The sequence below is a fragment of the Netta rufina genome (assembly GCF_964035555.1).
Source record: "Netta rufina genome assembly, chromosome: 15".
NCBI lineage: Eukaryota > Metazoa > Chordata > Aves > Anseriformes > Anatidae > Netta > Netta rufina.
Genome location: NC_140138.1, coordinates 6,317,054 through 6,331,871, shown reverse-complemented (window position 1 = coordinate 6,331,871; position 14,818 = coordinate 6,317,054). Strand labels below are relative to the sequence as shown.

Here is a 14,818-nt window from a genome sequence, read left to right as displayed (position 1 = left end):
CGCCCCTCCTGACACGCGCCAGCACAGCCCCTTCCTGCCGGGCGGGCCGCGCCCTTTGCGCAGGCGCAGCCGCTCCGGGTGCGGGAGGGAGGGGGGGGGAGAAGAAGGAGGGGGAGGCGCCGCGCCCTCCTCCAAAATGGCGGCGGCGGCGGCGTGCGCGGCGGCGGAGCGCGCAGGCGCGGCTCGGCCTCTTCCTCGCTTCCCATTGGCCGGCGGCGCCCGGCGGCCGCTTCCGGTGGGCGGGGCGGGCAGGGCCGGGCCCCCTCCCGCTGCGCGGCGGGACGCGCCTCAGGCAGCCCCGCCGCCGCCGCCGCCAGCCCCGAGCCCCGCTCGGGCCCTGCCCTGGGGCCCTGCCCTCCGGCCGCCTCTGCCCGGCGCTGGGGGAGGCCGGGGGGGCCGCGGCCGCTGCATGGCCGCCGCCCGTGCCATGAGCGCAGCGCGGCGCCCGGCCTAGAGCCGCCCCGAGGGAGCCGCCGGCAGCCATGGTGAGTGCGGGGCCCGGCCGGGGCCTGCCCGCCAAGGGGGAGGCCTGAGGGGGGTGGGGGGGAGCCGTGGGGAGCGGGCCCGGGGGTGCTGCTGCCGCCCCTGCCCTCCGCCGCCGCGCCCTGCCCGCTGCCGCCGGCCGCACCGCCGAGCCGGCCCCCATCTGCCCCCCACCCCCTCTTTTTTCCCCTTTTCTCCGTGCCCAGAGGCAGGAAGAGGAGATTTCGGTGTCAGGGGGGAGCCTGCCCGTGGGGGGGGCGCAGCGGTGCTCGGCACCCCCAGGGCCGCCTTAAGGCTCGTTTATTTTTCTTAATATTTTATATATTTTTCTGGTTGTTTTTCTCTTATTCTGCCCGGAGGGAGACCTGGCACTGCAGAGCTTGTCGGGCAGGCAGGGGGGAGCCGCAGACACCCATTTTGCAGGTACCCGGTAAGCAGGGAGCTGCCCCCAGCCCTGCCTTCCCGCAGGGTCCCCCCGGGGAGGGTGGCAGCCCCCGCGCTGCTTTTCATCCCCTTCTATTTTCAGCCCTCGGATGTCTCCGGCTCGGCCTCCTCAGCCCCCTTTTTGTCAGGAAGTCGGTTTGTAGCTGTAAACTTGTCACCCGCCGTGCCGATGGGCTCCTGGCTCGGCTGCCAGGTGTCACTCACGGTTCTTAGTGCGGCCTCCCCTGAAGCTACAGCCCAGGGCCGTGCTCCCCAGGTGGGTTTTTTCCCTGCAAGTCCCCGCGCTTCAGGAAGATGAGCGGCTGCCGTGGCTGGATTTTGAGGGCTGGGCAGGCCCGTGCTGTGCAGCGAGCTGTGGCTGTGCTTGTGGAACGAGGTTACAGAGTTCTGTGCTTCAGGGAGCACGCCAGTAAATACAGCTGGCAAAAGGGCTGCTTATTTCTTCCTTTTCCTTCCTGGAGCCGTATGCTTCCAGCCTGCTGTGTGCCGAATCCCCTCTTGTTTTGTTTTTTTTTTTCCTTGAACGTTAAATACTCGGTTCAGTGCCAAGCCAGGCACTGGGTATGGAGGTGAGGAGCAGGCAGGGGCTGTGCTGCAGAACTGGCTGTTGTAATGCTTCGTGTGGCTGCAGTTTGGGGTTTTCCTCCTGTTCTCATTCCCTTGGAGCTGTGGATGGGCCAGTTCTGCTGCCGGCGTGCCCTGCTGCCCAGAAACAGTGGGGAAAGCGTGAAGATGAGCTCCTGCGAGGCGTGCTGGGAATAAATACTGCGTAATTAAACGGTGCTGTCAAAATACAAGCTTGGGGGGAGCAGGGTTTGTTAGTTAAACTGGGTTAAAACAGAAGGGTTTGAGCACAAGGGGGGTGGTGAGTTAGGGCCTGGGCAGGAGCAAGGAGAAAACCGAGGTGGTGTGAGGGGCATCAAGGGCACGAGGGGAACTGCAGCGGGCTCCTGGTGTAAACAGGTGGCAGTGCGGTGTGCTCCACCTCCCCCCATGGCTCAGGAATGCTGCGCCGCCACTAAGAAGCTATTTGGTCTCGCAGGAAGCTGGGATCAGCCTCTTGCTTTGTGAGGTATCAATTCCTGCGGGCTTTGCGGTCGTGGCACTGAAGCTGGTGCCGTGCCAGGCAGCTGAGCCCTGTTTAGCAGAGATGCAGCTTCCAGGCGGTGGCTTTCTGGGGAGAAGGTGTGCGCCAGCCCTGGTGACGTTGTGACGTCTTTGTAGGGAAAGAAAACGGTGTAAAACTTGGGCATCTCAAATGGATTTCTGTGGGGTTGGGTCTGTGGGCCCTAAATAGGGAATAACTAGCTCCACAAAGTGCTCGTGTGCTTCCCAGTCGAGTGTTAGGTTTCTTCTAGGTGATATTAGAGAATATTCAGAATGAATATTTGTGGACCAAGTCATCAACACTCATGTTTCGCATCCCAAGAAGCCATGCGGTTGTTTCACCTCTGATCCTTTCGCCCTTTATCTGCTCCCAGTACCCCGAGGGGAGGCTCAGAGAGCAGCGGTGATGCCCAGAGCCCAGCAGCCACCCTCCAGGTGCCTCCTCACCTCCCCAGGGGGCTGTGAGGCAGGCACTGACCTCCTGGAGAATGTTCTCTTTGTGTAGCTGGGACTTGTGTCATGCCAGCAGCTAGAAGAATATCTTAGGAGTAAGGTTTCTATCCCAGAAAGGCTGTTTTGAGAGGTGTAGGGGCTTTACAATGGCACGGGAAGCCGCTGGTGCTAGCTACGAAGCCGGGCGCTCTTCTTTCCTGTTGTCAGCAGGCCTCGGGCGTGCGCAGCGAAACGGGAAGCGTCCACCACGAGCAGCAGCAGCCGGCCCAAAAAAACCCGGGTCCCTGTTCTGCGTGAGGCAAATATAACTCTGCAGAGCTGGGAGGAGGCAGCGGGCGTGGGCAGCTCGGCTCCTTCGAAGTTTTTCCCAGCAGCATCCCGGCTTTGATTTTGGAGCCCCCGTTATCAGCTTGCTTTTTTTTTTTTTTTTTTTTTAGCAGTGAGCGCTGTCATTTCTTACGCTTAAAGCTTCCTCTGAAGAGCCCACGGTGGTGTTTAAACCTTGCACGTGCTGGGGAGTCCTGGATGCCTGGAGTGCTGGATATCCAGCCAGGGGGCTGGCGAGCTGCAGGTGGTTTCCAGGGAGCTTGCTGCTGAGTTACCCAAGCAGCCCACGTTTTTTGTGCGCTGCTGAGCTGGTGGCCCGGGGGCTGGCTGAACCGAGCCCCTGTCGGTGGCCCCGCTGCCTGCAGCTGGAGCTTGGGCTGCTGCTGCCTGGCTGGGAAGCTGGCAAACCCTGGGGACAGCCTCCAGGAGGAGATGGAGAGGAACCCGGTGAGGCTGCAGAGCGCTGCAGCAGGCAGGAAGCGCTGGTGCTTGGCGAGGTCGCCTCTGCACTGCGGGGAGGCCTGCGAGGTGGAGAGGAGATGGAGCGGGGCCTCCCCCCCTCAGCTCCCATCCTGCCACCGTCAGCATCAGCACCGGGCCCCTGGTGTGGCAGCCTGAGGTTCTGGCCGCCTCCTGGTATCTCCTTAGTGCACAGCTGAAAAAGAAAAGTAAATCTTTTCAGAAAGCATTCTGACTCGCCGTGCCGTGCGGGGAAACGAGAGAATAGGAACTGGTAAGTCCTCGCCTCAGCTCGAACATCTGGCTTCCTTTTTCGGCCTGCAAGTCACGTCACTTTTTCTGCCCCTCTGGAGCATTATCCCCGTTTTATTAAATCCTGAGACGAGAGCTAAGACTTAAATCCACGAAGCGGTTCGCGGGCATTACCATCTCTGCAGCAAAGCCTCCGTGGCTGCGGGAGGCAGCACGGCGCACTGCGGGGCTTGCTGGTGGTGCTGGGGCATCGTTGGCAAACCTGGGTTTAACTCAGCTCTGGCAGAGCTAAAAGAAAGAGGAATCAGAACTGGGTTTGCAGTGGCAAGGCAGGTCTCCAGTGCAGCTGGGAAGGGGGCTTCCCCCTTGGCTTTGTCTCGGTAGGACGGTTACGTGTGAGTACCTGTGAGTGGTGCATTACACACGCCGTGTTTTGAAGGCCTGGGTAAGCTCTACGGCCTCCAGTGAGGCTAAAAGGTATTTAGGCAGCGTTGTGGAGCCTCAAGGTCCATCAGATGAGTTTAACGCCCATCGTTAGGTGGTGCCTGTTAGCTCGGGAGGAAGGATCTGCCATTGCTGCGTGCAAAATAGGAGAAAAAATGCCAAGGAGCTTTTGTATCTGATGGCTGGCTGGTCGCATAATGCGTCCTAAAATCCCTCCGAACCCTTGTCCTGTGTCAGTCAGCTCCCTGGCAGCACCTATATTCCTATATTTGCCTTTGGGTCGCTGCTGCCTTCCTGCATCCCAGGTGTTCCCGTGGCAGTCCTCTACTTCTGTGAGAGAAGCGAGGCCTCTGCCAGCTTCATCTGTCCCAAGTAGAACATCATTTGTGGAGGTGGAGCATGCAGCATCTGCCTCCCGCTCTGTACAGGTCTGCTCCTTCCATCCGAGCACAAATATTAATGGCTTGGTAGAGGGAAGAAGCAACTCAGGTTTTCCCATACAGATTATCTTGCACACGAGCACCTAAAGCTTAGGGGAGGTGTTTCTGCTGTGAGGCAAGGCTTTTTCCAACCTTCCCCTGACACACACACATCTTACAGCTTTCTTTAACAGTTCGTGATTCCTACTTACAGACAGCAGAGAAAACTTTCACTATACCTGTTTCCGACTCTTTTAGCAACATGGTAAATTCGTTAATCCCCAATCTTCCCTGATCCCTCTCCCAGGGGAATCCTGCCCAGAGTTACATTTCTTTTACAATTTTCCAACGCGCTGCATTTGTGCTCCAAATCATCTTGTATTTGGTTCAGCATCTCCAAGTTTCTTAGCTGGGTCTGCACGCCTGTGTCTATTTTTAGCGGTTTGATTTAATATTTTATTACAGCTTTAATGGCAGCATGAATTTCTTTCGGAGAGGGGTTGTCATATTTCCTTTTTTCCCCCTTTTTTTGCGAAAAGGAGCCAGGATGCTGAAGTCAGCGTTGAAGGCAGGGGACGTTGCCTTCTAGATGAGTTTTTTTGATCTTATGGGAGATAATTTTGTCTGAAAATCCTGTGTTGTGCCTGGGTGATGCTGTCCTGCCTTGCCACTGTCCCCCTCCACGTACCGGTGTCGGTATGGGGCCGAAGGCTGAACCATGCACTGCTGCTGGGCTTTCTCCGTGCCAACACAAAGCAAGGGAAGAAGGCGGCGATGCAAGGAGCTGCAAGGACAGCCGGGACGCCAGGAGAAATGGTTTGCCCTCGATGGGGAAAAGGTGCGGGAGGAAGAGGCAGCTTTGCAGCAGCTTGCTGCAGAGTTTGGGCTGCTGCTTCTTGCTTCCCGTGAGCCAGGTCGCGCTGACCCGAGCCCCCTGTGCCGAGGAGCACAGCCCTGAGAACTCCCCCGGAGGCTTCCTGCAGCGCTTCCCCAGAGCCCAGGAGATGTGAGGGCGAGGAGCAGGCAGCTGGTGTGAAACACCCCGAAGCGCAGAAGCGTTATCGATAGCAACATCTTGTTTGCCTTTCAGCGGAGGAGATGTTTTGTCTGAATGTGCTATACTTTGGAAGCGTTCAAACGAAGTCCTGCGGAGTTATTCCCATGGTGAGCCTTACCCACACCAGTTCCATAAATGCTCTTAAGTGCCCGACACAAGTTCTAATGCTCTTGCCAGGAATTAAATTTGCAGTACTGCAGGTTTTTCTGTTCTTCAGCGGGGTCTTATAAAACATCGTGCCTTTGTGTACAGCGACCACCTCCCTGGAAAGCAGGTCTGGCTGCTGTAGCATTGGGCAAGGTATAATCCTTGTCCCGGGCTCTCTGTAGCACAAACCTTGCTTTGATGTCCCTTTGTCTGTGCTGGGAGAGTTTTTCACCAAGGTAAGGGGATTTTTCGGCGCAGTCAGAATCTCAGCAGGGGCTCCCTTTGTGTAGAGGGAGCTGCCGATGAATAGGAGTGCCATGGTAAGAAACCTGCTGAATAATCCTCGGCTTCTTACATTCACTTTCTCCTTTGCTTGCTGTAGTACTTTCAATTTCCATCTCTGCAGACGTGCTCGCTTCCAGAGACTCCTAAAGGTCGGGTTGCAAACGGCTGCAGTTGGGTGTTTGGCCCCTGTCACTGAGCTGTCTGCAGGCTCAGATAAATAGGGGTTTGCTTTCACGGTCCTGCCGGCAGTGAAGTATTCGAGAAGTGTTTTGGAAAATCTGTTAATGCTTCTTGGACAGCTCAGTGCTGATATGCGGGGTGCCAGGGTTACTGCTCCTATCGCATCTGAACTCTTCTCCAGTCTCCTCCTCCCTGGTCAAAGGAGCCACCATGTTTGAGTGAGTCACAAGGAAGAAAGCTTTTGATGTATCAAATGCCCATCTGTAAGAGCATTCACAGTGCTCTTTGTAGGAAGACTCCGTTAAAACTTGACAATTGGTGCTTGTTTTAGACGGATTTCAACTCAGAAGGCTGTGCTTTGTGGGATCCTTCCTAAATTCATTTTACAAAATGATGTTGCTGCCGCTGTTGTTTGTCACAGCCCATTTGAGCGAGGTGCACGCAGTTTCCTTAACACTGCAGTTTTTGATTTCTTCCTGGCGTGCTCTCCAGTCCCGATATACTTCTGTCCGAAATCGTGTAGCCTCGGGGGCTGTTCCCCACCTGCCTTGTTAACACCCAGCTTACCCCAGATAAAATGCTGGGGATCCCCAGACGAGCGCTACCTCAAAACGCGAGAGCCGGTTGCGTTTGGCTGGGCAGCCCTCGGGGCTGTTTGCTCAGGCCTGGATTCTCCTCCCTGGAGAAGAGGGAAGTGACCTGCACCCCGTGGCCATCGCCTTGAGCAGTCCCACAGGAGCCTGGCCCCATGAGGACGGGCAGGGCCCTCCTGTCCTCATCGTGGGCTGGCACAGGGAGTCCTGATGGGTCCTAATGCCACCATTGCGAGCCTGTTCCCTGTAGGTGGGGGGTGCTGGGCTTTGTTATAAGGGGTTTAAGCTGCTGGTGTACACTGGGAGGCAACCAGGGAGATCCCAAGCACCGTGTGGAGCTCCAGCAGCCATAAAGCAGCGTGTGGCCGGCCCCATGCAGCCTGGAGGACACGCGGGACGCCGGGCCCCGTTCCTCTGGTGGTGCCCAAAGTAGAGGTGCTCCACGGCAGGGCTTGTGCCGGTGCCACGGCTGAATCTGCCTGTGCTTTTGCCGGGTTGCTGCGCTTGTTTTATTCATCTGGTAGGTTTCTAAAAGAATTTGTAGGCGTCAAATTTTAATGCTTTATGCCTGATGCGTTTCCATGCGTTACCGAGCACCTTTTGTGAAGAGCTGAGCCAGTGCTAAATGCTCCTTGGAGGACACGCTTCCCCGGGGTTGACTCTCACCATGAAGAGCCTCCAGTTTAGGAGGGAGCTGATTTGGCCACTTGAGCCTGCTAATCAAAGCTCAGCCTTAAAACCTGCAGCCTGGTTAACCGAACCTGCCTGTAGAAGAAGATTTAAGAAACGTGAGCCCGTAGGTATTCTAAAAGGTGCCTGATTACTCGTGTACCAGGCGGTGTTTACAGGTAAGATGATCTCTTTATCCTGTTCGAGGAATCAGCTTATTGCTGCTGCCTCTCCGTAGCCCGCTCTGCGCAGCAGCCTTCAGCCTATGAGCATTTTTAGTCCCCAGCTGATGTTTACATTGATTCCTGAAGTGTAATCTGGCATTTCTCAGCTGAGGAGCCGTAGAGGCAGCTGTCGTGCAGGACAGCAGCTCCATCACGGCACAGGGACTGCGTGCAGCGTGGTGCGTTTGCTGCCTTGCTTTGCTCCTGTTGGTTGCCTTTAGATAGCAGAGTAATTCCTGACATCTGTTGTAGATCTCTGGCCTAAATTGTGGGATAAGAGAAAAGTTTGCAAAATCAGCATCTCATCAGCGAGCCGCTGGACTGGCGGCTCCTGAAACGAGTGGGCCAGGCGACCGGGTTGTGTTCTGCAGCCGGAAAATCTCTCGAAAAGGCACCAGGAGCCCGAGCTGTTCTCAGAGCGCAGAGTGAAGCCGAGCCTGGTTTCTGTTCATTAAACCACAAAAACATGTCTGAAATGCAACGAGGAAACTGAGAGTAAAGACAGAGCACGGCTGATATCATCAGCAACGTACTGCAGGGGAGCACGTACGTGATGGGCTGTGCGCTGCTTTGTGTTTGAAGACTTCAGGGTGAGCCTCGTAATGCTGTTACCGAGACCCTTGGAATGCGTGTGAAAACCCAGACTTGTAAAGCTGTTAGCTGGAAATGATTAAAAGCAGCAAGTATTCAAGTAACGCGGAGCTCTGCCTCTGCGAAGCGTGCGTTCAGCCTTTCCAGAAGATGTGTTGGGTATCACACAGCTTTTTTTTTTTTTAAGCACTCCAGAATTCTGATTTTTCTTGCTAAAAATAACACCCCGCTTCGGTTCTTTCATGAGCTTGGCGGCGTGGAGCGGCTCGAAGCTGCTCTGAGGGATGGCTGCAGCAGCGACAACGGCTGCGCTTTGCTGACGGCAGCAGAAGGAAGGCTGCTGTGAGCCACACCAGGCTCGGGGTGACCCCGCCATCTTCTGGGGCTGTAATTAGGAGCTGCAGCTGCTCATTGTCACCTTAGGTTAGGGTTTGGGCAGGGAGGGGTTCCGGAAGACACCCCAATAATTGGTGAAGTCAGAGCCTAAATAACTATGTTAGGACACGTGCATGGGTGTTTGAAGTGTATAATTACATTCCACAGCTTCCACTGCGGGCTTAAAAATGATTTACAGCGCTAAATAATATGGATAAAAGGAAGAAAAACCAGCTAGAGTGTTTGTGTGTGTATACATACAGCCATGCCAGTGAGTAGCTGCACCGAGTTGGAAGCAGGAGGCTCCCAGGTGGAAGGGGATGGGGCAGGGTCACTTGGAGGCAGCAAAGACAGGGAATTAATGAATTTTGTTACACCAACAGTTGCTGTTGTGGTGGGTCTGTGCTTTCTTTTAACCTTGCCCCCTGGCTTACTGGTGGCACGATGGAAATTCCTGCTGGGAACACTTCAAACCAGAGGTAGGGTTTTTCCTAAATGCTTTCTTGCAGTCCCTCCCCTCCTGGACGAGCTGATACCAGCACGAGAAGCAGACGTAGCTGATGCTCCTTCTAGCTGAGTGCCTGAAACGTGCTAAGATCCAAACCTCGATAAGCAGCAGGAGGCTGAGCTGTGGTGGGCTGCGTCTCGTGCTGCTGCTGGTAGGAAGGGGATATAAAAGGAGGTTTGAAACCATAGGAAGTCGGGGTTGCGTGCAGCAAAATCCCCCTTCAGCATCCAAGGAGGCTGGTCCAGGGCTGCCCGAAGATCAGCTGGAGTCACCTGCATAATGGTGCAGCCTCAATTAACATCTTAGCAAACAACCGAAGCCCTCGTAGAGGGATTACCTTAATTTTGGTTTAGTGATACCCATTTCCAAACGCATTAAAACAAAAACCAGCCCTTTTTACAGTTATCCTCTGCCTGGGATGCTGTATTTGGAGCATCGTTAGTATGATCGATGCTCAGCTGAGCTGTTAATAGCAGCCATTAAAGCATAGCTTGGGTTTTTATGGCAAAGCATTAGAGAAAGGCTTTCAGCTACCAGAAATAATCGCTTTCCTTTTTAAAAGCATTTATTTATGAAAGTAAAATGTGACAGCCGGGCACGGCCACTGAGGCTGATGCGTTGGAGCTGTTTGGAGCATATGACTGTCCTGCTTCGGATGTCTTAAGAGAATGCAAAATGGAGAAAAAAAAAAAAAAAAAAGGCAAATCTACTCTAAATGAAAGCTCTTCTGGAGAAAAAGATAAATAAATAGCTTTATAAGCACTTTCCTGTTTTCCAGAATGATCGTTTGTAAGAGGGGAATGTCTTTATATGTAAGAAAAATCAGTTAATGGCTCTTACATCTCCAAACGCGATTTTACAATAGCTCTGAAGCCGGCTGGTTTCGTTGCACCTTTCTCTTTTTTGGTGCTTTGCTGGATGGAGAAGCTCTTTAAATGTGCAAGCACTGGATAGCAAACCTTACAATTTCTGCCCAAAGAGGATTCACAGCTGAGAACGCAGCTTCCTTCATTCTTCTGAGGGTATGAGATGGCTGTTAAAGGTTGGAGCTGATAGATAAACGGGCTGAGTAAGCAGCCACACACCTCTCGCTCGATAAGCTAGTGAAACACCCTTAACAAACGTGGTGAGACTGAATTAGGAATGGGATGGGATGGGTGTGTGAGCTCCCAGCCTGATCCCGGTCACACGGGGCACTTCCTCTGAGGGTGGGCGATTTCCAGGGACGAGGTATGGAGCGTGGACATCCGTGGCCATCTAGGAAGAGGTGCGTTTGCTTTCTTCCATGTGCCAACACCTCAGGCACCCAGCTGGTTGCAACACTGCTGGCTGGAGCATTGGCTGAAGACAGCAGTGGAGATGCTGCACGTAGCGGCCTGACTGTCCCTGCTGAAAGGAGTTGAAAGCAGGGGAGTGACCGTGGATGGTGACTCGTGAAAGCCAACCTTGGCTGCTTTTAGTGAATTGAGAAGTTTTTTGTGGTAAAAAAAAAAGCTCACAAGGCTTGCTCTGCACACAGGAGTTAGAGAAATGCGTGGGGTTTCTCTCAGATGGCTGATGGAGGAGAGCAAATGGCACCTCTTTAACTAGGCTGCAGACACCAGCAGGCCTTGGTGGGGAAAGGGGGAATGAAACTTTAGGAAAACGAGCAGGAAGTCTTTCTGCTTTAACAGCTGAATATTTTGTAGTGCCTCACGCAGGTGATGCATACAGCCAGCCCTTGCCCAGAAACCCTATGGCAAATTTTGCTAGTGATGGTCCAGACTTTGCATCTTTCCTTGAAAACACTTAATTTTTAAAATTCTCTATGACCCAAATGGCTGAACTTCAGACCAAACAGCAGCTGAACTGAGCGCTGACGGCTCTGGCTGCCGCCGGGGTTTGGTCTCACCCTGAGTGTCCCATCTCCTGCAGTCATCCACGTGTCTTTGCTGCTCAGGATTGGGAGCCTTCGGCACTTCTCCCCCAGATCCTGGTGTGCCTTCCTGCTCCTTTGTCCTTCAGTGCAGAGTAAACACCGAGTCCTCGAAGAAAGCAAACGGCGGGAGCGATAACACCGAGGTGCAGCCTCTGAGCAGGTCTCCTTGCCTCTGCAGCTCTGCAGCAGCGTGTCCTCCTTCTCAGGGCGACCTAGTTATCACAGCCTTCGCCTGAAAGACAGATAACTACTGCCTGCCCCAGGAATGGCTCACCTGAGGGGTGCCCAAAAGGCACGGAGAAGCGCAGAGTGCTGCTCTCTGCCCATGGTAAGAGCGGGGTGCCCAGCAGTTGGCACCTGGGGAGCCAGGAGGGCTTTGGTGTTTGCAGAGCCCGGTGTGGGCAAGGCTCTGATTGCATCGGCTGATTTGTGCTGCTCCACCTGCCTGTGGCAAAACCTCCAGAGCAGCCGGGAGAAGTCGAATGGGAGAGTGAAACAGTCGGGGAGGTCACGCTGCTGCTTGCTGCCCGAGCTGGCTTCTGGCCAGCCTGGGCTTCTTGCATGACGTCCTGTTTGGAGAGGCCGGCTGGGTGACTTCTACCTCTGCCTGTCCCTTGCCAAAAGGGAAAGTCAGGGGCTGCAGCTCTCAGCGTGGGCAAAACCCTCCAGAGCAAGCATTTGTCCAGGGACGGAACAATCCACAGGCAATCCACCCGTGCTGCTAGCCTGGTGCTGGTTCCTTTGTGCTTTTGATGTTTTGAGTATGGTGATGGTGCTGCTCATACAAGAGGGGAAAGGTGTTCCTGGGAGCAGCCTCAGCCCTCTTCAAAACCTCTGCTCTGAGGTAGTTTGGAGGCAGCAGGGGATCTGTCAGGGGTTTGGTATTTCTGGGAAGCCTGCAACTTTTTGGCCCTGGAAAAAAGTGGTTTTATCTCAACTACTCTTCCGAAAGATGGATTGAATTAATGGTGCTAACCCAATGGAGCCCTAACATCCCTGTGCACGGAGCTAACGCCTCTCGGTGAATTGAGGTGATCCGGGTCGCGGAGGGACGGGACAGAGAGCTGTCCTCCCATGGAGCAGTTTGGCTGCATCAGACTGATGTGGCCAAAGGCTGGAAATGCCTTTTTGGGTGTTCGGCATCTGGAACTGCTGGTGAGATTTGGTCTGTGCTGAGCAGCAAAGAAGCAAAGTCTGGGGATTTGCTAAAACACTGGGTTCGCGTGTCCTGGTCTCATTGGGAGTGAGTGGGTTAGGAAGGGGTTTGCAGCAAGGTGAAGCACCCAGGAGAGAAATGCATGGGAAAGGCAGCGTGGCTGCATCCTAACATCGTGGGAATGGGTCAAGTGGAGTTCTTAAAATCAAGCTCTTACCGCGGGGCTGCTGTTAGCTGGGCAGAAGGGAGCCAGGGCCAGCTGCAAGGTGAAGCCTGCGCTGCCAGGGACTGCGGGTAAATGGATTAAGGAAGTGATAATGGGTGCTTGATCTTGCTTAAGTTGACAAAGTGGCTTTGATTTGATTGTGGGCTATTTTAAGCCAATTGCCTGCTAACAGAATACTTTTTTTTCTTTCTAAAATAGTCTTTGCTCTCTAGAGGCGGATTTAACAGGAGAAAAAGGGGGTGGGGAGGCACGAAGAGGCTGAAACTCAGCATTCCTCTGCTCGGTAATCGAAAAAGCAGCGTCCCACAGAGCATCCCTTGGTGGGGCCCGTGCTGGTGTCCTGGCTTGCTGGTGCTGAGGAGATGCTCCTGCTGCGGTGCTCCCTGGGGATGGGAGCTGGCAGTGGCTCTGTGCCCACAAGTGGCCTCGCTTGCCCAGCTCTCCCCAGCCTGGCTCTGCGCAGAAGGCTGCCAGTCATCGTTTTGTGTTTGTTTTCACTTGTAGAGGCAGAACTTTCAGTTTTCTTTCCCGGTTTGCATTGTTTCTGTGCATTTATTATTGACAGCGTGAGCTGCAAACCTTAGGGGAATGACTAAGAGCACTGCTGTGCTGTGCCGGGCTCTCCTCTAAGCCTATCCATCGGCAGGGAAGGGGAGTGCAGGTAGAGAGGCTGACCTCGGCGTGGGGATGGCACTGGGATAAAATTATCTCAGCTCCAGAGAGTCACAGAGCCCCAGTAACCCTGCAGCTGCTGTGTACTAATGCCTTTTTTTTAGGGCTTGTACGTACGGAGCTATAACTGAATGTTTCCAAAAAGTAAATTTGGGGGTGGAGGAATGTTGTGCTTTAATTAAACCTCTGAATCCTTGTGTGTCACTTCTCAAAGCGCCGGGAATTCCTTCAGCTTTCAAGCTGCTGCTTCTTCCGTGGCACCTTTGGTGTTGGAGGAGGCAGCGTGGCACCGAGTCAGAAATGGGAACAGGCTCGGGCTGAAAGCACCTTGACTCGAATTTGCTGCCTTTGGGGGAATTGTTGCTCCTTGGCTCTCGCTGCAGTGAGCAGGTTCACTTCCAGACAGTTTTGCCTTCTACCTGCTTAGTTTTTGAGTATTTCTGCGTGGTGACTGATGCCGACCTCCACACGCTGCCTTCCATGGAAGTCAGCTGTGCACAGAAGGGAGCACGATTCAAAGTGGAAATTTGCTTTAACTCCTTTCTTTCTGTGCTGTCCCCAGGCATCTGAAGAGGCCTCGCTACGGGCGTTGGAGAGTTTAATGACAGAGTTTTTCCACAACTGCACAACGAATGAGCGGAAACGTGAGATAGGTGAGTGCAAGCTGCTTTTAGGGGCTGGTCCTGTGGGCTTTCTGCTGCCTGCAGACCTCAGCGGAGGACACTGGGTGGTTGTTAAACACAGCAGACAAAAGTGCTCTGCCTGGTACAGAACTGGCATCTCAGCCTCTCCTGCTGAGGTATGAACATGATAGTTTGGGTCTTGGAGTTGCTGTGGCAAGTCCTACAGATAATTAATACATCAGTAACCCTCTGTTCCTGTAAGCACGGAGGTGCAGCTCCTTTCTCCAAGTGGTGACTTGGCGAGGATGGGAGAAAGATGTTAGCTTTTCTCTGCCTGCACATTGTTAGACTGCTCGTCTTGGGAAATGTCTACCTTCTGCCTAGAGATGGAGCGTGGATTTCAGATCTGTACTGCCCTAAGAAGGGAAAGCAGAAGAATGTCCTAATTAATGTGAAATGACAAGTGGGAATAAACAGTGAGGTTTCATTTTGGTTAGTGTTATTAAATATGTCCTTCTGAAAACCAGCAGAGATCTTACAGGTGCTCTAGATTAGCTTCTTGCAGCTGTATTTAATGGGCAGAAGTAGGCTGTTTGCTTTTCTTCTCAGGCTTCTGCCATTTCTGTAACTTCAGTGCCAAGTCTGTGATCAGCATGAAAGATTTCTTCCAGAAACCTGGAAGAATAAAGAATAAGCAACTAGCAAAGTGTCTTTTTTTTTTTTTTCCCTGTTGTGGTGATCACATGCAGTGCTAGAAAGACTCTGTCGTGCCTTTTCATTTAGCCCAAATTTAGGTTTATAGCAAATACCCTTGCTGTGCTCCCGGCAGCACAAGGGATGATTCGAAAAGGAGGTCAGACCTGTGTGCAGCACTGATAACTGGGATTTGTGGAGTAGTTTTTCAGTCCCTTCATTTTTTCAGGAGCTTTTTGGATTTGTTGCATGTATTAAAGCTTGTTGCATTTATTAAAGCACAACCTCATCTTAATTTTTTTATTTTTTAGCTCTTCCTTAAATTTTTATTGCTTAGAAGCTGAAATGGCAGAGCTGTGGGAAAGGTAAAAAATCTTCAGCATCCCCCTGCTCTCCTGGTCAAGTTGCAGGGAAGGAACTCGCTGGTTATGACTTACACTTGGTTAGCCTGGAGAGCACAGCCCTTGCAGCTTTTCCTTGTGCCACGTTGGGTGTGTAGTCACTTGACTTGAG

General features: G+C 53.4%; 1 protein-coding gene across 2 annotated transcripts in view; it reads left to right on the top strand.

The window, feature by feature from the left end:
• The first annotated feature begins 263 nt into the window (after positions 1–263).
• The window catches only part of XPO6 (exportin 6), a 52,549-nt gene continuing 37,994 nt past the window's right edge, over positions 264–14,818 (top strand). For both annotated transcript variants that reach the window (XM_084295715.1, XM_084295714.1), the window contains exons 1-2: positions 264–485; positions 13,552–13,642. In XM_084295715.1, coding sequence (XP_084151841.1) covers positions 483–485; positions 13,552–13,642 — 94 coding nt within the window. In that variant the 5' untranslated portion in view covers positions 264–482. The remainder of the gene's footprint in view (positions 486–13,551; positions 13,643–14,818) is intronic.